The sequence below is a fragment of the Pogoniulus pusillus genome, chromosome 2 (assembly GCF_015220805.1).
Source record: "Pogoniulus pusillus isolate bPogPus1 chromosome 2, bPogPus1.pri, whole genome shotgun sequence".
Lineage (NCBI taxonomy): Eukaryota > Metazoa > Chordata > Aves > Piciformes > Lybiidae > Pogoniulus > Pogoniulus pusillus.
This window is the reverse complement of record NC_087265.1, coordinates 30,563,826-30,586,259: the sequence shown is the minus strand read 5'-3', so window position 1 is coordinate 30,586,259 and position 22,434 is coordinate 30,563,826. Positions and strand designations below refer to the sequence as shown.

General features: G+C 46.9%; 1 protein-coding gene across 2 annotated transcripts in view; it reads left to right on the top strand.

The window, feature by feature from the left end:
* Positions 1–13,588: 13,588 nt before the first annotated feature.
* BARD1 (BRCA1 associated RING domain 1) overlaps positions 13,589–22,434 on the top strand; it is a 55,617-nt gene continuing 46,771 nt past the window's right edge. The window contains exons 1-3 of one of the 2 annotated variants that reach the window (XM_064159072.1): positions 13,589–13,863; positions 13,984–14,040; positions 21,598–21,743. In XM_064159072.1, the coding sequence (XP_064015142.1) occupies positions 13,712–13,863; positions 13,984–14,040; positions 21,598–21,743 (355 nt within the window). In that variant the 5' untranslated portion in view covers positions 13,589–13,711. The remainder of the gene's footprint in view (positions 13,864–13,983; positions 14,041–21,597; positions 21,744–22,434) is intronic. The other variant, XM_064159063.1, reaches the window with a different exon arrangement.

The following is a 22,434-nucleotide window of genomic DNA, read 5'->3' as shown; positions in this document are numbered from 1 at the left end:
AGGTAAACAGCTGTAGCCTGTCTGGAGTCAATCCTAGGTTCCAGAATTTGCTGGATCCAGCTTCACAACAGGCTTAGGATGGGGCTTCAGCCTGCCATAAGGGCTTTGGCTTCCTCACCCTGCTGCAGCTTCTCTGAAGCTGCTATGAGGGGGATTTGGCTTTTTGCAAGCCAGGAAAACTGTCTGCTCCTGCACTTAGCAGGGGAAGGTTTTTTGTGAGCTAGTGGAGGAAGAAAAATGGTTATTGGATAGCAACAGCACATAGAATGATTTTACTTTTTTTTCCAGACAGCAGCTGTGATCTCGCATAGCTCTAACAGAGTATGAACAGTGCATCAAGAGAGTGCAACAGAGTACAGGACAGTAAGGAATGGGGGAAAAAAAAACCAACAAAGAATTCACCAGAATTATTATTCCACAACAGTATTTAAATAAAAAAAAACAAAACCACTCTAATTATTGCACTTGATCAGCGAGAAGGTGGAAATAAGGAAGATGACACTGAAACAGTAAGAATCACATTGGTAAGGGACACAGGCAGTGCTTACTGTCGGTTCTGCTCCTCACTCTACTCGATAGGCAGCGCTGGTGATGAGGGAGGACGATTGGCCCTGCGGCACTTGGCTGCAGCCCATGCTCAGCGCAGCACAGGGAGCATGACCCATTTCAAACTTAGACCGAGCCCCTCAGAACGTGTGTAGCATAGCAGGAGCCGCACAAGGCCACCTCAAAGGGTATCAGAATTTTGTGACCGGGGCCTGAGCCTGGTGTAATCCTACAGCACCTGAAAGCTGGCACATGCTCAAACAGGGGAGAGTCACAGGGCCCACATCCAGCCCAGGGTGAAGAAAATACAGTTTGTACTTGCAGCTGACAGAGCAAAGCTTGAAACCAGGCACCTCTTGACAGTACTTGGTTCCTGGGGAGGCAGCCCACCACTCCATTGCTGATTTCTGCTAGAAGAGACTTTTGGAAGCAGGCTGTCATCAGGAACAGTTCTGAGGGTCTCATGCAGGGAGAGGAGAAATAGATGGTGATGTTCCACAAGTTTTAAGGCTCAAAGCAATAATCCAACAATCTATCTCAGCCTCCAGTTTAATGGAGGTTCTAGAATTTTAAGCAGAGGGTCTTTCACTATAGACAAACATGTTGAGTAGAAATGAAATATCTCTTAGAAAAAGCTCAGGTCTTCACTGACTTCAGAGAAAGAAACAAAAGAATGCACCTTCAGGGCACAACAGACTCTCTGGTAACACGTACCAGATAAAATCCAGGTGAAGACAGGGTAGCAATTGAGGTTTTTGCCTCCATTAGCAGGTCAAGGTGAACTCTCAGCCCTCTGTTATGTCCTAGTTACTAGCTAAAGGGGTTTTAGGCAGCCCTTCGATTTAATGCCTGGTGGCTTTCTCACAGCCAGAGCCTAACAAATTGAAGCACATCCAGAGTGTGCTGGGAAGGAGGCAGCAGGATGATATGCCTCTCTATAACTAGACCCAGTTGGGTTATTCCTGTGCATGACAGCAGTGAATTTAAGTAAAAATGATATGAACCAGACTGCAATGCAATTAAAGGAGTTCCCTTAGGGTTACACATCCAATTAGTAGAGTACCTTTAATTACACCAGTGCAGTTCCAAATCAACACGTGCTGAGAGGACCATCAGCACAGAGCTGAAGTCTGCCTGGTGACCCATATCCATGAGGGCTTCAGAGGACTTTTGCATCAGTTTGCATCACCAAGTGGTGGCCTGCTGCTTTGCTAGCAAACAGCTCCTGTGGGCTGGCCCCAGCCTGGCCTAGGAACAGAATAACTGCTTGCACAGGACACCTGGTGTTCCTTGGTCTGTCAGCTGTGAGCACCCTTGTGTGAGGGCTTTTCCCCTTCTTGCTTCTGCAGCCTCAACGTACCAGAGGTGGTGGTGGTGGTAGTGATGGTGGATTGCAAGGGATGGAGCTTAGCAGGGAGAGGCCTGAATCACCTGTTCAAGGATCCTCTGATGGCTGGCTGCAGCAAGAGCCTGGGTAAACTCCTAGGCTGAGTTAGGGACCTTACCAGAACTGAGTAACCTAATCCCAAAGGGCTGCCTCTTATTTACCTTCAGCCAGCCCTTGCAGCAAGACAGAAGAAAAACATGGAAACCATTTTCATCTTTTTAACAGCAATTTCCACTACTAAATGTTTGCTGGAAAGCAAGGAAGATCCAGGTGCTTCTGAAAGGTAAGAGGTTTTTACACTTTTTTATGCATAAGGTTTCCCTTTTGCAATGGCAGAACATACCCTGCTCCTAGGAACTGTGAAAGCTAAAGCATTTGATAAGAAAACTAATTAAAAATTAACAATGCAAGCATTAAGAAATGCTGGGAATACCAGAATGCTTCTAGGCAGTTCCTCAGCCGTATCTGGAGAGTTATGGGAGGCACAGGAAATCAAAACATCTTTCCACTTTTAATCTTGAGCACCACAACAACCTTAAAGCAGACAGATTGCAGTGGATGCAAATCGAGAGTGTGGTTCTGGGCTTGGAGCCTTAGTCGAAGTCCCTGTCAAAGTCTACAGTTAGACTGCCCTGGACTGCAACAGGCTGTGGGACCACATCTTGCTTCCCCAAAATTCCTACTTAAAACTCTTTCAAAGGCAGAAAATAAAGCTGGAAGAAGTTCCTCTTTGTACCACCACCACCTTGAGGGCTGGTGCATGTTGATGACCTAGAGATCCAATTTTAATGCAAAATCACACCACCTTGCTCTAAGATCAATGCTGATAGGTGCACAGAAGCACATGCTGCATATGTCTTCATATGCTCTTCCTCAAGTGTTTCTTTAAGTACCTTCAATGTCAGTAAGATGAGGAATATTTGAGACCACAGGCTTAATCAGATTAACAATTATAATCACTGCCATCCATCACTGAAAAGCAGGCTACAATGCTGCTGAAGCCGTTCTGCTTCAGGAACCTGGGAAATCAGAGCTGCACCTGATCAGTCAGACAAGGGCAGCTTGAGGCTTGCTGTGAAAGAGGGAGAGAGAGATTGCTTGGGCTGACTTCTTTATTCATTTTTTTATTAGCTTTCACAGCCTCCCTAGAAATTATTAAAGCTTCTCCAGGGAGTGCAGCACCACAAAGGGAGCTCATGGGCTGGTGCTCCACGCTGCGATAACCCTCTGCATGAACATGCTGGAGCAGCAGTACGAGTGCTCCCCCTCACATGGACAGTGAGGCCTTTTAGCCTGCTTTCTATAGCTTCAGCATCTGCCTGTCCTCTTTAGAAACACAGCAAGCAGCATTTTTTACCCCATAAACAGCTCTTTGCCATGCATCAGTGGATGGCAGGAAAATCAAATCGTGTGTGTTTGTTATAAACCATCATGGTTGTCTGTCTCACTGGGTTTAACTGCCCCTCAGGGTTGGGTTATAAACTGGGGTTTGTGACATTTGGCAGAACCAGGGAATACCAAAATGGCACAGCACTGGGATCTTCATTGGGAAGTTTGGGGCTGAAAAATAGGCAGTGTGTACACACCTAAGCCCAAACCGCCAACGGCCCTCAGTGTGATGGAGCTGGGCTCTCAAATGTCTACAGGGATGTTTGGAGGGGAAAAGGCTCAGCCACCACTGTCTGGAGGCAGGCCAGGAGAATTTGTTCTGTGCCTACTGCCCTGCCTTTGCTGTGGTGGAGGCAGCAGAACTGAGTGATGCAGTTTTAGAAAGAGTCATTTTGCAACTGTTGTAGGAATCCCATGTCCCAGACTGACACCTTGAGTACTGTGTCCAGTTCTGGGCCCCTCAATTCAAGAGAGATGTTGAGGTGCTGGAAAGTGTCCAGAGAAGGGCAGCAAAGCTGGTGAAGGGCCTGGAACACAAACTCTATGAGGAGAGGCTGAGGGAGCTGGGGTTGTTTAGCCTGGAGAAGAGGAGGCTCAGGGGGGGACCTCATTGCTGTCTACGACTACCTGAAGGGACATTGTAGCCAGGTGGGGGGTGGTCTCTTCTCCCAGGCAACCAGCAACAGAACAAGGGAACACAGTCTCAAGTTGTGCCAGGGGAGGTATAGGCTGGATGTTAGGAGGAAGTTCTTGCCAGAGAGAGTGATTTGCCATTGGAATGGGCTGCCCAGGGAGGTGGTGGAGGCACCGTCCCTGGAGGTCTTCAAGAAAAGACTGGATAAGGCACTTGGTGCCATGGTCTAGTTGACTGGATGGGGCTGGGTGATAGGTTGGACTGGATGATCTTGGAGGTCTCTTCCTGACCTGTAGGAGCAAGAAATCTCCACAGCTTCCTTGGCAGGTCTTCACATTAGAATTGATTTTTCCACTGTGAATATCCTATATAGGGTGGCTTCAGTGCTTGAAATTAGCTGGTATATGACACCTTTCAACAGCGCACACTACTGTTCACACTGAGTTACATGGGAGAGAGAGGTGTCATCCAGGACTGTTAAATTTCTGTACTGCTCATCAGTCTCATCCTGATAAATCAAAGCTGCCGTCTTGTTGTATTTCCCAATCACCCCCTTTGGCATTTCTGACCTCTGGCTAATGCAGAAATCACTGGGTGAGATTGCTTGGCCCTATAATAAAGCATGCCAGCCTACATGCTTACATGAGTCCTTGAAATTATATTGAAAAATGGAAAGTTATTCTTCCCTCTGCCCAAGCTGTGATGTTCAGAGGTGCTTGGCACTGGCCTAATGAAAACCAGAGGTCTGTGCCACTGAGGTGGAGCAGGAAAAAGAACCTTTTTGAGATTGGATGGCTCAAGGTTTGGTGTGTCCTGACAGTGGGACAGAGCAGCATAGCTAGGTGTATGCACTGGCTCTGGAAGGGGAGGTTTTCTGCAGAGGAGCTCACAAAGCATCTCACTTACCTCAGAGGTGAACTGAGATAAGGCATTATAGGAAAGTCAGAGCACAGAGATCAGGGTTAGAACTTGTGGCATGGTATGGTACCTCTGAGTGACTGAGGAAGCTTCTTTCTGCTTATGACAGAAGGCAATTAGTGAATTACAACAGGCTTTAAGTACTGACTCACAAAAAAATGTCTCCCAACTTGCAGGACTAGCTACAGCTCTAAACAGTACCCAGACACTTGCAGAGGGTTCTGACAATGTCTTGTGAGCCTCTGAGGCTTCTGATTTTTCCCAGGCTTCACAGGGTGCTGGGAAAAGGAGGCACATGATCTCTGACCTTATCCTGCCTCCTCGGGATGAGCTGTGTATCACCAGAACTTCCCATTCTGGCAGGGACTCTCAGGTGTAGGCAGGATATCTTGCAATGTGCAGTCTCTGCAGTGTCATACTGGCTATGCAGGCCAATCATGCAGAGGTGTTTAAAGCCTGTTCATGGTAAACTCAAAGAAGGCATTTTCCAGGCAGTTCAGCAGAGTTAGCTTATAGCTTTGTATAACGCTGCAGAAGGCAACGGCAGAACCGCTGCCAGAGGCAGAGAGCAACAGCTCTGCCATTGGATCCAATGGCAGAGCACATTGTGTACCTGCTCATCTCTTTTTATCAGTGTAGGCTAAGACTAATGGGTCTCTGGACACAGAGTAGCCAGTCAGAATGGCAGTTAGCTGAGCTTGACCACATTAGGTGAAGCCATAGGCTTGCTTTACCCAAATCTGGGGAAAACATAGGCCGTGCATGAGGCAGGCACAAGCCAAGCATGTGTACCTTGTTCACCACAGGCTGTATACAGGAACAAAACAAGTCTGGTCAAGCCAGAGTCCTTAGACTCAGTGGTTCCAGTTTCTTTGTCCTCTTTCCTGTGGCTGCTTCTCCCCATAGCAGAAGGAGGGAGAGAGAACAGAAAAACATGCCCGGGTGAGCCGGGACATGTATAAGCCTGTTTTGGCCTACCACAACAGCCGCCAAGGCTGCCCACACAGGATTTACGATGTGGCTTGAAAATACAGAAGAAAAGGAAAGTTGAACTCTCCTTTGATGTTTGCAAGTGTAAACTGCAGACCTGGGCTGAACGCACTGCAAATAAGGATCATTAATCATCAGCTAAGCGGTGTATGGTTGCTGTTATTTGTTATAACAACATAAATCATCAGCGACTGCCATCATGTTAATTTGGGTTTAGTATGGATTAGTATAGAAAAAAAAGAATATCCTCACACATTAACAAAACTGTATACCCTTACTTGTAAACACATACAGATGTGCTGGGGCTTTTGTTCCTTAGTCTCCTCCTGCTAGGAAGAGAGTCTGGAAAACGCTTTGGCAGCTCTGCAAGATGTGAGCCCTCTGCTCCTGCCTTTGGAAGGAAGGTTTAGCAGGGAAGGAGTATTTTAATTTAAATGAAGAGAGCATTACCTATGCATTTCACACTATCCAGAAACACCAGCTATATTCCTTGCTGCTGGCTGTATTTTTTTTTCCACTTTATTCAAGCCAAAAGGTGCAGCTGAGCCCCTCATGCACCAAAACAAGGCCAGCAAAGACACAATATGACTGTGCCTGCTGTTTCTGGTGTGCAGCTCCTGCTGGGGCCAGAGAGGTAGCCCTATCCCTCTCTGCAAAGTATTTCTGCATTTGGTAGGGATGGAGCTTCACCCCACAGGGTGATAGTACCTGGATGCAGCATCAGTTCCTGTCCTTGAGCACTCGGGTGTAGCCAGGGATTTCCCCCAGAATAGCTTGAATTCTTCACAGTGAGGCAGCTTTGTCATTAATAAGTTCACAGCAAATTTCTCCCCAAAGCAAGCCTAGTGCCTAAAGTTCTGGTAAGCCATTTTAATCTGATAAAACCAGAGGCACTGAGCCCTGACCAACTGCACAGAGATCCTGTGGAGCACATGGCAACCAAAAGGTAAATTTAAAAGCAAGGACTTCAAAGGGACACTCAGCTGTACAGTTTCAAAAGGAGACATGCAAGACAAAGCAGATTAAATCCTGTCAGAAAGCAAATGATTGTGCTTTCCTCGTTTGAGACAAGACCCCACGAGACTCAAACCCCAGTCTTTTCAGTAGAACATGCAATGCCATCGGCATTTTGTCTCAGAATGGGATGGACAAGGAGACTCCAAACAGGTGGAATGTCCCATTGTAAGGTGCATGTCACAGCCCCATCACACCTTTGGACCTGTGGTCTGCTGTCCATTGCTCCCTCAGATCAACCAAGAACCCCCCAGTATAGCCTTTAATGTCACTAAGTGCTGTCCTAGCTGGGAATTGGTCCTGGTTAAGAAATAGGCCTTAATATCTGGGAAACAGAAATCAGAAGAATTAGGGTTTAGGCTTTTAAAACATATCTGATAGGGACATAAAAATGTTTGGAGTGGCCCAATGATTTCCTGCAGGCTTGATGCTGCAATGAGACATGTAAGAACAGGCTCATAAGGCATGAATAAAGAGAAGTGCAGGTGCCCCTGCTCCTTGACTCTGCTGTATCTGAAGACACAAGCAATTGCTTTTAGTTGCATCTCTTGCCTTTAACCTGTGTTTTGCGCATGCCAGACGAACAGAGAGAAAATCAGGGAGAATTTCTTGAAGCACTGAGCCAGAGCTGAGGCTCACATTAATTAAAATTGGGTTAATAATAATAATGCTAGTACAATAGGGATGGTACAGTAGGACTAATTAGAGTGAGGCTAATAATCAGAGGGTTCAAGCCACAGCAGCCACTGCAAAAAACCTGCACCAAAGCTCTTCAAAGGTTTCCTTGGATTTTGTATCTCACTCAACTCAAGGACAATCCAACATCTAAAAGCTGCTGCAAAGCTTTGACTGCATTTTCCAGAGCATCCAGGCTTGCATCTCACCGACCATATGTCTGCCTCTGCCTGCTAGCAGATTGCACCAAATATTTTCCTTTTTTATCGTGGCTGAGCAAACAAACACCATCTGTGGGGCTCGTCGAGGGAAATCCTGGCCCACTCCACGCCAACAGGAAGGCATCCACGTGCATCCGTCCAGCCTGATGCTTCTGCCATCCATACCTGGGGATCAGAGCTCTGGTGGGGAGGCCTGGGAGCAAGACAGCATCAGCAGCTGCTGAAAAAAAGACAGGTGTGCATGTGGCCCCAACACTGTCAGGTGTAGAGCTTTCTCCCACTCTGCTTTTCCCATTCACGTGCCTTTCTGTTGGAAACCCCTCATTTCCCTCTTCTGGGAATGAAAATCAACAGTCATCTTAATTTTGTGAAATTTGGGGTTCACAGAGATCTCCTGCTGACCGATAGGCCCAATGGATGCAGATGTAAATTACGTGTCCCCTCTGCTGCTTCTCTGCTTGTGCTTCTGCAGTGCTGGGTCCAGAGCGAGTACTCTGACCAAATCTTTTGTACAAGCGCCCTTTGGATTTGGCAATTCGCATGGCAAAGGCAGAACCAATGAACCAGAGGCTTCTTTGCTGCTGCTTTTAATTAAAAATGCCATGTCTAACACCAGCAGATGTTCCTGCTATCGAGACTTGACTAATAATTTAATGCTCTGTAATGCAATGCTGACTGTGCTGCTCAGTCTGAAAGTGTAATAGACTTTTTAAAATATTATTATTTCCTTTTGAGGATCAAATCCCTCAATATTGGAAATTTTAAAGCTTGCTAGCCTAATGGCCCTAACCAATTACTGTGCTGAATAATCTTAACCCTGTGTCTTTCAAGTCAGTGCTGCAGCCTGTGCTCCCTCTGCAACCATGTTGAGCTCACAGGGCTTTGGGCACATGGCAAAATTGGCCCCAGAGGGGCAGCCTGAGGAGCTAACTAAGCCTATTAAAGGCTTTGATTCAGACATTTGGGGAAAGAGGGAATGTAAGGAGTGAGGCTGCTCCTCCTTCCATTGTTTTTTTTTTTTTTTTCAATTTTCTGCTGAAGTAGATCCACTACATCACTTCCTGTGGGAGCTCAGCACCCTTTTGGGATGTGCTATGTATTGGGGATGGGCAAGCGGAGGTGGACCCTCTCTTCCCAGACTCTTTGGCTCTTTTACACCCCAGGAAAACAACAGACTTGAGAGATTTGAGGGAACTGTCTCCCTCTGCATGCTCCTTCCTGACAAATCACGGGATAATTGTGTATTTATTGAGAAACAGCTGAGGAACTTCACCAATGAATAAAATATCAGTTACAGGTGTATTTACCTCAAAGGATTGTTACCAGATGGGCAAGGTTTTCAAATGAAGCAGGAGGTGGATGAGGATTTCTCACCTTCCTCCTCAGACAGGGAGCCAAGTGGCATCCTTCAGCGCGGGTTTTGCCCCGCAGTCCCGTGCTGTTTGAAAGTCAGGTTATCAGTTTGGCACAGTGAAGATGATCGCTGCCTCGGCAGGGTACGGAGCGGCTGATTCATGCACGTACCCAATGCAACTGTCGCACCATATCAGCCCGCTGCTGAAACCGTTTTACTGGCTTGCTGTCATGCAATGAATTGATTTTAAAGTCTGAGGGCCTCATACTGCCTGGAATGGCTTTACTTGTGCTTTAAATACTGCATATACCAAATGTAGAGATATATTCCTTGCTTCTCCCTTGTTCTCTGCATATTTTCTTTTGGTTTTTTTTTTTGACTTCTGACTGCCCAATTGGTTGCAATAATTCACTGCAGAGGAAAACATTTCTTAGGGTTTCCAAGAGCATCAACTCCTTAACCTTTATAAAATTAGGGAGAATTAATCACTTGTGACTTTTACATCTTTCTCCAATGTGAGTATTTGTTAGATGCTGGCTGCCCGGGGCTGTGCTTTGCCTCAGTTAAACTTAGTTTTAAATGTTTGTAAATTCACACATAATGTCTCAGCACAAAGGACTCTACGTGCACACGTGTGGATTTATTGACAGGGACACTAAACATATTTCAGCTGGAGGAGAGGAAGACGAGATACTTATCTGCTTTATTGTCCTATACAGTATATATTGGCATCTCATATTTTGTGAACATAAATGCCAGGCTGACTCAAAAGATCTATGGATCAACTGTTGTTTGTAACCTGTGCTGAACGCTACAAATTGCGTTAAAGTTTCAACTCAGCAGCAAGGTCTTTTAGCATCTTCTGTAACCCCGTCACAGAGAGCTGCTGAGTGCTGGTTTTTTGGAGCACAGGGTGAGCACGCAATGGTGTGTGAGAGGGAGTGGAATGTTAAGCTTGCATATGGTGACTGTTAATTTTAAAGCTATTTTAGCTTATTTTGTGAGTTTATCCTGGGTTTAGCAGTGTGAGGGAGCAGGTCCCTGTTCCAGCTTCACCCCCTGCAGCTTGAAGACAGGAGCAAGGATGCCCTGTGCAGTTATGTCCCTTGCTGTCACCTGTCTCTTGCATCCAGATGTTTTCATTCAGGACGGAAAGAGGGACCATGGGACATGCCAGTCCCCCATCTCGCTGGGCCTGCCGCCCCTGGGCAGGAAAAGGGACAGGGTACCTCTACCTGCCCCTTTCTTCTTCCAAGATATGCAAGGAAGATGCTGTGCTCTGAAGAAGCTCACCAGTCGTTTCCTGTTAGCAGCATGGCCAAGACTGCCTGATACCTGAAACCTATGTAAATACCTTAACAAGGTGCATTTTGCATTTGGTTTTGATTTACTTTCACACTTGGCTCTGCAGCTGTTGTTTCTTTCTCCAGAGCTGTTTCCCTTCATGGCAGAGGGCCTACCAATCCCCAGTGCCAGTGCTAACAGACAGGCTGTTAGCACTGGGGACATCGCTCTGTGTTATTAACACAGCAGGGGGGTTCTGAGTATCAGAACACAACAGGCTATTGCAGAGATACAACCACACTTTTCACAGCTGGATCCAAGCGCACAGATGCAACTAGTGCACTGTGGATGACAAAAGACAGCCTTCTTCTCCGTGAAATTGAGATGCCATGTGAGTGAGGACACCTCCATCTGTCCCTCTCCATCAGGCCTTGATTCTGCAAGGACAGTCATCTTCAAAGGATGGGGTGTTGTTTAGCCCTTTCGACTCTTCACACCCCCCCACATCTTTCTCATGGATAAGGGTCAAGAGTTGTCATGAACACAGTGAAAGCCAAGACAGTGTTTTCTGGGGTCATACAGGTTGGGAGATATAACAAGCATTGGTGTAAGCAAGGGTGAATACACCACTATTCAAATCAGCAGAATTCAAATTCACCTGATATGGGAAAAGGGATAGAAAACATAGAGTGTAGAAACCTAGCTAAATCATTAACTGCATGAGTACTTATATAAAGCCTTGCCAACCGGATAAATACAAAGGAGGCGGGTTTAGCTTCAGAAGGTCTTGAAACACTCTCATGGAGAAGAATACTGTATTCAAAGATGAGAACATCAGAGACCCCAGCCAAGGATGTGACCCACAACTGCTGCCAGGCGGATGAAAGGTAGAGAGGTCAGACTGAGGCAGAAGTCAGGCCTTCCTCAAAAAGACCTGACTGAGCATGTGGGAAGAGGCAGGACGTTAAGGAAATGAGTTCCAGGAACTGATTGTAATAACTCCAACTATTCCCAGAACTACTTGTACTAACCTTACCCCAGTACTGAGTATGCATGATTTTGTAGCACAAATATTGAACCTGAACAAGGTGAAGGTGTGCAAGGGCTTTGGCGGATGACCTCTCCTTGTCACTCAGCGCTGATTAAACATACCTTACCTGGTAACACTTTGCGTGTTGTAAAGTTCTCTTTCCATAAGTCACACCTTAAGACACATCTGTTTGGCCCACATGAATGTAGCAAATTTTCTTGGATCAAGGGAGATAAAAGATTTCACGGTTCCCTATCCTGTGTTGTGCTTCCCTCTTTGCACCTCTAGCTAACATAAATAGCAAAGCTCAATGTTTAAATTTCCACGAATAAAGAAAGAAAAATAACTCCCAATTTAATCCATCGCCAGCATTCAGGAGCTACAGAGGGAAGAAACTGCTGAAGCAGAGGAATGTAAAACGTGAAAACTGAACAACTTCCTTCTTGGAAGACAAGGATAATGTATTTTAAAATGTTTTCAGCCCTGATATAACAGTCATTTGGGAAGAAAACCTTCTCTCTAGATGAGGTAAAAGCTGCAGAAAATGCCCCTGATGACAGCAATGGTCCAGTAGTTCCCCTCATCAAGCTGCCATCACTCAGCTGAGCATTGGCACTCAACATATCATTGTTTGCACTTCGCCTGGTGAGTGGGGACGAGAGGAAACCATTCACCCACAGGAAGCAAATGGAGGGAAATGCAGGACGAGGAATGCCACTGAAATTTTGGACAGGCTGCTGGGACACTGCTCTGATGGCTGTTTCCTATGACTGTCATCAACCAAATTGTGTGGCTCCATGCCGTTGCATCCTTTTATGATGAAGTTCCCTCAAAGAATAACTTGCTTGCTTTAATCATGTTTGCTCCAAGATTTATGGCTTGATGCTTATTCACTGGTGGAGCTTCTCAATGTGAAATGTCAGTAAGCCTGTTATAAATCGCTCCTGGCATTCCTGCTTTATCCCTTATTTCGCTGGGAGTATTTCTACCTGAAAGTGATAAATTCCTGCTATAACTGCTTTATGTGCTTCAGTAATTACACTGTACAGGGGTGGTGGGGGCTGTGTCTGTGGAGGTACCACCTCAAAACCAGAAAACTGTAAAAAGCAGGAGATTGGGCTGAACCCGGAGGTGCTACTGGACGCACAGGCTGTGGAAAAACCTACTCTCAAAATTCTAGCAACGGCAATGGGCGAAATATCTCTGTCATGCTGAATCTGCTGAATGATCAGAAGAGAGGGAAGAAAATGAAATTCTGAAAGTTGAGGTGCAAAGGCACTGGCACAAGGCAGTCACTGCCTGGGCTGGGCACTAGTGTGAGGGGAGGAGGCCCTAAGTACCAGACTATCACGCCTGCCCATCTGTTTCAGGCCTCATTTGGGTAGGAGGTGTTTGTGCTGCCTTGGACATGTTGGGTCTGTTGATTCAGAACATGAGCTAGCAGTGTGCCCAGGTAGACAAGAAGGTAAACAGCATCCTTGTCTGTATCAGAAGTAACGTGGGCAGCAGGAGCAGGGAAGGGATCACACCTCTGCACTTGGCATTGATGAGGCCACACCCCAAACACTGGGTTCAGTTTTGGGCCTCTCACTACAAGGACGCTGAGATGCTGGAGCATGCCCAAAGAAAAGCAGTAAAGCTGGTGAGGGGTCTAGAGAACAGATCCTCTTATGAGGAGCACTTGGGGGAATTGGGATTGTTCAGCCCGGAGAAAAGAAGGCTGTGAGGAGACCTCATCGCTCTCCACAACTACCTGAAAGCAGGTTGCAGTGAGTTGAGTGTTGGTCTCTTCTCCCAAGTAAGGAAGTGATACGACAAGATGGAACGCCCCCAAAGTGCACCAGGGGACCTTTAGGTTAGACATTAGGAAAAGATTCTTTCCCTAAAGGGCTGTCAAAGTCCAGGGCAGCAGTGGAGTCACCGTCCATGCAGTATTTAAAAGATCTGCAGATGTGGTGGTTAGGATATAGTTTAGTGGCGACGTGGCAGTGCTGTGTTAATGGTTGAATTCGATGGTACCAAAGGTCTTCCCCAGCTCACAAGACTCCGCGATCCCAGCCCAAACCCAAACGCCAGGACGGCTGCCCCCGACCCCGCCCTCTTCCTCAGCCCTCCCCTCACTGCTGCCGCGCCCCGGCGCCGGCCCCGCCCCGCTCCCGGAGCGCGGGAAGCTCCGGCGGCCGCGGGCGCGGTGCTGCGCACGTCGCTTCCGGCTGCTGCGCAGTGGCGGCGGGCGGGGAGTTTGAAGCGGGAGCAGTAGCGGGAAGCTATGCGGGAGGTGTTGCGCGGCCGCTCCGGCAACCAGCCGACTCCTGGCGGCCGGCCCCTCACCGCCGAACCCATGGCGCTGGCCGGCCCTTCCTGGGCTCGCACCCGCGCAGCGCTGGGGCAGCTGGAGAGGGCGCTGAGCTGCTCCCGCTGGTAACGGACACCCCCTCGCCCTCTTTCGCTTTCCACTCGCTGCTGCTACGGCCCGGCTGTTGCTGGCGCTGTGGCCTTGAGGCCGCCTGTGTTACAAACACTGTTTCTCTTTCCCCTTAGCGGCGGCATGCTGCGGGAGCCCGTGTCCCTGGGGCAGTGCGAGCACGTCTTCTGCCTGTAAGTATCGTACCGCGTCGGGGCCTGACCGCTCTACCCGCCCGCCCGGGCCTCTGGCGCTTTGAAGGTGTCCAAAGACCCCCGCCCTCCTTTTGTCACCCGTAGGAGAAGGGGCTGGTGCCTAGGGAGGTGGACACCGATAGTGCTTTCTGGCCCGAGGGGCTGGATGTGAGAGGAAAGCGGGAGGTGGCCGTCCGCGGTGGGTTCCGGCTCGCTCCTCTAGGGCGGGTGTGCTTGGCTTGCCAAAGTGAAAGCTAAGCATTTGGAGCGCTGCTTTAAACTCGGCCGGGTGTAAAGGGAGCCCCTAGTCTGACAGAAGGGGGAGTCTACTCCGAGCGAGAAGGCAAACTCAACTTACGTTTCCACTTATCATCTCCAATACCTTCCTTTTTCTCCCTTCAAATCAAAGCAGAGAAGGCTGGGAAGATGCTTCCTGTTTTGAAGGAGGCTTTGCTCACCTGGAGAGGATTGGTGCCGCTTGTCGTTGCTTTGGCCTCCTGCTATGCTGATGGTTCTTTTCCTTCAGATCTGTAGCTGTTCTATTCATGTCTAGCCGAACGTTGAGATAGCAGGAATACCTCTGCCTGTGGTTTGTCACATAATCTGAGTGCGTAAAAAGATAGTCAAGACATTCTGCTAATGCAGTTCTGAGGAGGTGGTGGCCTACCTTGGGGCAGCTCACTGCTTCAAGAAAGAACTCCTGAAGGCACAGGAGCAGGCAGTGCCACTGAGCCGGAAGATGAGCCGATGAGGGAGGCAGCCAGGCTGGATGGGCAGGGAGCTGCTGAAGGAATTAAAGATTAAAAAGAGAGTGTATCACCTCTGGAAAAGAGGGGAGCTGTCCCAGGAGAAGTTCAAGGAAGTTGCTAGGTCTTGTAGAGGAAAAATTAGAGAGGCAAAAGCCCACTTGGAGCTCAGGCTGGCCACGGCTGCCAAGGAAAATAAAAAGTGTTTCTTTAAATATATGAATGGCAAGAGAAGGGCCAAGGACAACCTCCAGTCCTTACTAGATAGAGATGGGAACATAGTGACAAAGGATGAGGAAAAGGCAGAGGTGCTTAACACCTTCTTTGCCTCAATCTTCACTAGTGGGACAGGTTGTCTCCAGGACAGCTGGACTCCTGAAGTGGTGGATGGAGTCAGGGACCAGTACAGTCCCCCTCTAATCCATGAGGAAGCAGTAAGGGATCTGCTAAGTCACTTGGATCCTCACAAGTCCATGGGACCGGATGGGATCCACCCTAGGGTGCTGAGAGAGCTGGCAGCTGAGCTGGCCAAGCCACTCTCCATCATTTATCAGCAGTCCTGGCTCACTGGAGAGGTCCCTGAAGACTGGAAGCTGGCCAATGTGATTCCCATACACAAGAAGGGTCGTAAGGAGGAGCCAGAAAACTACAGACCTGTGAGCCTGACCTCAGTGCCAGGCAAGGTCATGGAACAGGTCATCTTGGGTGCCATCACAAAGCACCTACAGGATAGCCAAGGGATCAGGCCCAGCCAGCATGGTTTTAGGAAGGGCAGGTCCTGCCTCACCAACCTGATCTCCTTTTATGATCAGGTTACCCGCCTGGTGAATGTGGGGAAGGCTGTGGATGTAGTCTACTTGGACTTCAGCAAAGCCTTTGACACTGTCTGCCACAAGAAGCTCCTAGCCAAGCTGGCAGATCATGGTTTGGACAGATTCACTCTGTGCTGGATCAAGAACTGGCTGGATGGCAGAGCTCAGAGAGTGGTGGTGAATGTTGCCACATCCAGTTGGCAGCCAGTCACAAGTGGTGTTCCCCAAGGATCAGTGCTGGGCCCAGTCCTGTTCAATATCTTTATTGATGATCTGGACGAGGGCATTGAGTCCAGCATCAGTAAATTTGCAGATGACACCAAGCTAGGAGCAGGTGTTGATCTGTTGGAAGGTAGGAGAGCCCTGCAGAGGGACCTGGACAGGCTGGATGGGTGGGCAGAGGCCAATGGGATGAGATTTAACAAGGCCAAGTGCAGGGTTCTGCACTTCGGCCACAACAACCCCAAGCAGCGCTACAGGCTGGGGACAGAGTGGCTGGAGAGCAGCCAGGAGGAAAGGGACCTGGGGGTACTGATAGACAGTAAGCTGAAGATGAGCCAGCAGTGTGCCCAGGTGGCCAGGAGAGCCAATGGCATCCTGGCCTGCATCAGGAACAGTGTGGCCAGTAGGACAAGGGAGGTTATTCTTCCCCTGTACTCAGCACTGGTCAGGCCACACCTTGAGTACTGTGTCCAGTTCTGGGCCCCTCAATTCAAGAAAGATGTTGAGGTGCTGGAGCATGTCCAGAGAAGGGCAACGAAGCTGGTGAGGGGCCTGGAACACAAATCCTATGAGGAGAGGTTGAGGGAGCTGGGCCTGTTTAGCCTGGAGAAGAGGAGGCTCAGGGGTGATCTTATTGCTGTCTACAACTACCTGAAGGGGCATTGTAGCCAGGTGGGGGTTGGCCTCTTCTCCCAGGTAACCAGCAATAAAACAAGGGGACACAGTCTCAAGTTGTGCCAGGGTAGGTATAGGCTGGATATTAGGAAGAAATTCTTCACAGAGAGAGTGATTTCCCATTGGAATGGGCTGCCCAGGGAGGTGGTGGAGGCACCGTCCCTGGGGGTCTTCAAGAAAAGACTGGATGAGGCACTTAGTGCCATGGTCTACTGGACTGGCTAGGGCTGGGTGATAGGTTGGACCCGATGATCTTGGAGGTCTCTTCCAACCTGGTTGATTCTATGATTCTATGATCATCAGGACAGATAGACTCTGAAATGTTCATGGCCAAAATTTCACATAAGGAAGGTAGTGGAACCTACTTACTCCTCACTGCTCTTCATGGCATGTAAATACAAACAGGAGTGAAAAGGTCAGTTCTATATCTGCAACAGTTTCTCTAAACAGCACAGGTGGGAGCTGTCTAGTAAAATCCCGTGCTTGTTACTGTGGAGGATGGATACTCTATGACCTCTGCTATAGAGTAATTTCTATGTGACTGTGGCTGTAAGCCAGTTTAGATATTCAGATTTGTCTCTTAATATTGTAGTTACTATATCAGTTATACCAGAGGAAATCCATCCCTCTCCCCTGCTGTATTCGTTAGCTATTGACAGCTGTATCTTTCTAATAGGAGCTTAAAGTATTGAAGGCCTGAGGAGTAAAAAACCTAGAATCATTGAATGGTTTAGGCTGGAAGGGACTTTTAAAAGCCTTTTAGTCCAAACTTCCCCTTTGCAGTGAGCAGGGATGTCTTAAACTAGATCAGACTGCAGGGTGTTCTATCTGGCCTGACCTTGAATATTTTCAGGGGTGAGGCTTCTCCCTGTTCTCTGAGCAACCTATTCCAGTGTTCCACCACCTATATTGTGAAGAATTTCTTCATTGTATCTAGTCTAAATTTCCATTCTTGTTTTCAAACAGTTAGGATCAGTGCTGGGCCCAGTCCTATTCAATATCTTTACTGACGATCTGGACCAGGGGATTGAGTCCATCATCACTAAGTTTGCAGAGGACACCAAGATGGGAGCAAGTGTCGATCTGTTAGAGGGCTCTGCAGAGGGACCTGGAGAGGCTGGATAGATGGACACAGTCCAACGCCATGGTTTTAACAGGGCCAAGTGCTGGGTTCTACAGTTTGGCCACAACAACCCCAAGCAGCACTACAGGCTGGGGACAGAATGGCTGGAGAGCAGCCAGGCAGAAAGGGACCTGAGAGTACTGGTAGATAGTAGCTGAACATGAGCCAGCAGTGTGCCCAGGTAGCCAAGAGAGCCAATGGCATCCTGGCCTGTATCAGGAGCAGTGTGGCCAGTAGGACAAGGGAGGTTATTCTGCCCCTGTACTCAACACTGGTCAGGCCACACCTTGAGTGCTGTGTCCAGTTCTGGGCTCCTCAATTCAAGAGAGATGTTGAGATACTGGAACGTGTCCAGTGAATGGCAGCAAAGCTCGTGCAGGGCCTGGAACACAAACCCTGTGAGGAGACGCTGAGGGAGCTGGGGTTGTTTAGCCTAGAGAAGAGGAGGCTCAGGGGTAACCTCGTTGCTGTCTGCAACTACCTGAAGGGAGGCTGTGGACAGGTGGCGGTTGGTTTCTTCTGCCAGGCAACCAACAAGAAAACAAGGGGACACAGTCTCAAGTTGTGCCAGGGGAAGTCTAGGCTGGATGTTAGGAGGAAGTTCTTCACAGGAGTGATTGGCATTGGAATGGGCTGCCCAGGGAGGTGGTGGAGTCACCGTCCCTGGAGGTGTTCAGAAAAAGCCTGGATGAGGCACTTAGTGCCATGGTCTAGTTGACTGGATAGGGCTGGGTGCTAGGTTGGTCTGGATGGTCTTGGAGGTCTCTTCCAACCTGGTTGATTCTATGATTAATTACTGCTTGTCCTGTTGCAACAGGCCTTGCCAAGACGATTGTCCCTATCTTTCTTATAATTCCTCTTAACCTACTGGAAGGCTAGAAATACTGGCAGAGGATTTTCTTAGGGTTTGGGAAATAACTGATCGTGGGACAGATGACGTCCAAGTATGGATATACACAAATTATTTGTTTGCATACAGTCTACAACTACCTGAGGGGAAGTTGTAGCCAGGAGGAGGTTGCTCTCTTCTCTCAGGTGGCCAGCACCAGAACGAGAGAACACAGCCTCAAGCTACGCCAGGAGAAATTTAGGCTCGAGGTGAGGAGAAAGTTCTTCACTGAGAGAGTCATTGGACACTGGAATGGGCTGCCCGGGGAGGTGGTGGAGTCGCCGTCCCTGGAGCTGTTCAAGGCAAGGTTGGACGTGGCACTTGGTGCCATGGTCTAGCCTTGAGCTCTGTGGTAAAGTGTTGGACTTTATGATCTATGGGGTCTCTTCCAACCTTGGTGATACTGTGATACTGTGAAGTTCTTCTCCAGCTTTGGCCATTAGTTGTTGTAGAAGATTGTGCCATCTAAAGCAAACTTTTGGTTGTTTATTCCATATATATATTGTTTAAAATAACCCCTAGAAGCTTGTATGGGCTTGGTAATGTTTATATGTGTCTTTATAAAATACTGTTTGTTTTTTTTTTTGTCAGGTGTAGTGTGGATATGGAAGGGTAGAATAAAGGTGGCCTAATATACATAGGTTTTTAGCTGTTGGATAACATTAGTGGTTTTATTTTAGATTACCTCAATGTATTCTAGGTGATAGATTTAAGGCACCCACTGTTTGCTGAAGTGTTTTAATTTTTCTTTAAGAACAATTTTCAACATTATTCTATTGCTGTTGTTCAGGCTGAGAAGAATAGCTAATAGGAGTCTTAAGCATTTATTAGCAGCTGTTTTACTGCAGGAAGAGTATTTGCTATTATCCAAGTTATTCTTATACATGATCTATGCTCTTTTGCATGCCTGACCTTTTAGTCATCATGTGTTCTTTAGTCATAATGTGTCCTTTGATGACTGAGTCTTGGATTGCAGCTGTTTTTTTAATAAACCCCAGGAAATTTAGATTAATTTGTTTACCACTGAATTTGGTAGAGGAGGAATTGAATCTGCAGTGTGCTGACATGAAGTGGTTCTGATCCATTGCTAAAGACAGACATGTATCTGGGAAGGAGTGGGGTGAATAACCAGAGCTGTCTCCTGATATATGAAGTGAAATATGCTGAACTAATGAACTGCAGTAACCATAGAAGCATAGAATAGTTTGGGTTGGAGGCAACTGTAAAAAGGTTCTAGTTCCAACCCCTCTGCTGCTACAGCAGGTTTCTCAACACCCTGTCCAACCTTTCAATGCTTCCAGGGACAAGGCATCAACAGCTTCTTGTGACTGCGTCATTGTCTCGCTGCTCTCGGTTTCTTCCTTGTATCCAATCTAAATCTACCCTCTTTTCAGTTTTAGGCCATTATGCCATGTCCTATCACTATATGACCTTGTAAAAAGTCCCTCTCCATCTTTCTTGTAGGCCTCCAGGTCACACATAATATAACTGGTTCTCGCTCAGCGTGAGTTTTACTGTGGGCAGGGATATTTATTAAGATAAGTTTCTACAGTTTTGTCTGAGTAACTGCTGAGTTAGTTACAGTCGTTATCCATTAACTATAAAAACCCAACAGCTAGAAGTAATTAGAAAATGTCGTGGTATAAAAGTCATCCTGAATTTCCTTTGTGCTGCCTTTTATAGCTGTAGGAGACCTGAGGCCAACTTTCCTTGGGAATGAGACCTGGTTTGTTCTTATCTTTGCTCCAAGTAATTTGTCAATGTCATCTAGAATATGTCAGAGCCAAGAACTGTATTTTGGTCTCCTGATCATAGCAATATCTCAACCGTGAGGTCCTTGCTTGCTCAGAGCAGGATATTTAAAGCACAAAGCACACCTAGCAACACTTTTTATGTACCAGATTTCTCATCTTGGAATTAGCTGAAGGCATACTCTTGTGTCTGAGAAAGGGAAGGCAGTGCAGAGAACAGATCTGAAAATAATTCTCCTCTTAAGGAAAGTGGGGGTAGTTGTAGTTCTCTTGTTGTTAACTGATGTGCTACTATTTTGGGGGTGTTTGACAGCTTCCAAGCTGACTATATGTTTATAGAGGCTAGATGCACAGGCTTTTATCTTCCTCTTGAGGTAGCAGTGGCTTGATATACTTTGCATTCTATTCATCTGAGTATTTTAATATGATCTGCTCACCCTTAATTTTATACCTTTGGCTAGAACTATGTGTGAGACATGTTGGGAACAGAGACTTTTTCACCTATCCAAGATTGAATTAATTTAAATTATAGCATGTATTTAATAGGATAGACTTGAGTTGAAAAGTAGCAATGACCTTTGGATGTTGCAGGATGTTGGATGGCAAATCAAAAGTTCCTCTTGCTGGACTAATCAAATGAATAAAAGATTTTAGGCTTTCATGGGAACAGTAGTTTTACTAAGAAGCTACAAGTGTTAAATGACCTTTACTGAGTAAATCTGTTTCCCCACCCACCCTACCTTGATCATCTGACAAAAATGCTCTGAAAGGGAAAAGTGATGGTGTGCTTTGAACACCTGCAGATATTCTCAGGCCTTCTTGCAGAAAAATGTGTTTGGACAAGTGGAATTCCACAATATCAAGAAAATTTTAAGGAGAAAAAAGTGGAAATGATGATTTGGTAGGGGTTGGCTTTCTTCTCACTCATTTACATATGGAAGACTGAAGAAGAGTAGCCCTTCCTTTAGCTGAGGTATTAAATAATGTGCAGTTTTAACTGTTCGAGGATAATTGCTATCTGGAGACAAACAGTAATGGAGCTTTAACATACCTTGAAAATTTGGATCAGCTTGTGAGTGTGTGGGAGTCACAAGATCAAGCCTTCCATGACAGTGTCCTGACAAGGCTCTGGACTTGGCTTAATTAATTATGGCTTGTGTCACTTGAATGATAAAGATGTCCCCTCCTGCATTTGTGACTAACTCAAGTGGGTTTTACAGCAGCACTTTGTCAATGCTAAAAGAAGAGATTCTAGCCCAACATCTCACTGTGAAAAGGTTGATGGTGACTACAGTAGGTAACTTACGTTGGATAATGGATTTTTACATTTGACTTTCAGATCTTGTGTGGGTGACTGTATTGGCAGAGAGTGCCCAGTGTGTTACATACCAGCTTGGCTGCAAGATGCACAGGTAAACCGGCAGCTGGATACCATGATTCAGCTTTGCAGCAAACTGCGGCATCTACTGGGGGCTGACACGTCGGGTAAGAGCAAACCTGGGTCTCTCAGGGCTGTCGATTCCACAACACTCTCTCTCGTTTCACAGGCTTTATAGAGAATGAGCAGTGCAGCCCTGTTTAAGATTCTGAAAGGCTGTTCGAAATCATGTTTGGAAAATTTGATTTGAAGAGAACTCTCTGTATGGATTGCTCATTCTTTGAATCTGTTTTACTAAGAAATCTGCATGAGCAGGTTAGTCCATAATTCATTAGAATCTGCCTTCCAAAATTAGATGAAAGTGGGATAGATTACCAAGTCACATGGCAGCTAGTTGCACAAACCAGGGGCACAAGCTGTCAAATTTTGTGCTCTTAAAGCACAAATGTTTAACGTTTTTCAGTGTGCTTTTCTTTAGGTGAGCCCTGTTAGATGATTAATACATATATTCTCTTGCCTCATGCATTTGTGCACTGTGATGTCTATGCTGTCCCAGTAATTTTCAATTTAGGAGTTTTGCATGCAAAAAAAAAACCCCTGTGTTTCTTGCTTAAAAAAGGGGAAGAAGGCAAGTCTGAACTCATTTATTTTCTGCTCCCTAGCAGTCACCTAGTCTGCTAGAATGAAATTTTGTCATTGCTGACTGTGCTGGATGATTGCAGAGATCATACTCTGGGAATTCATCTCTTCATCAAATTTTAGGCTGATTGTCTAAGTAGGAAAAAATGAAGTGAAATA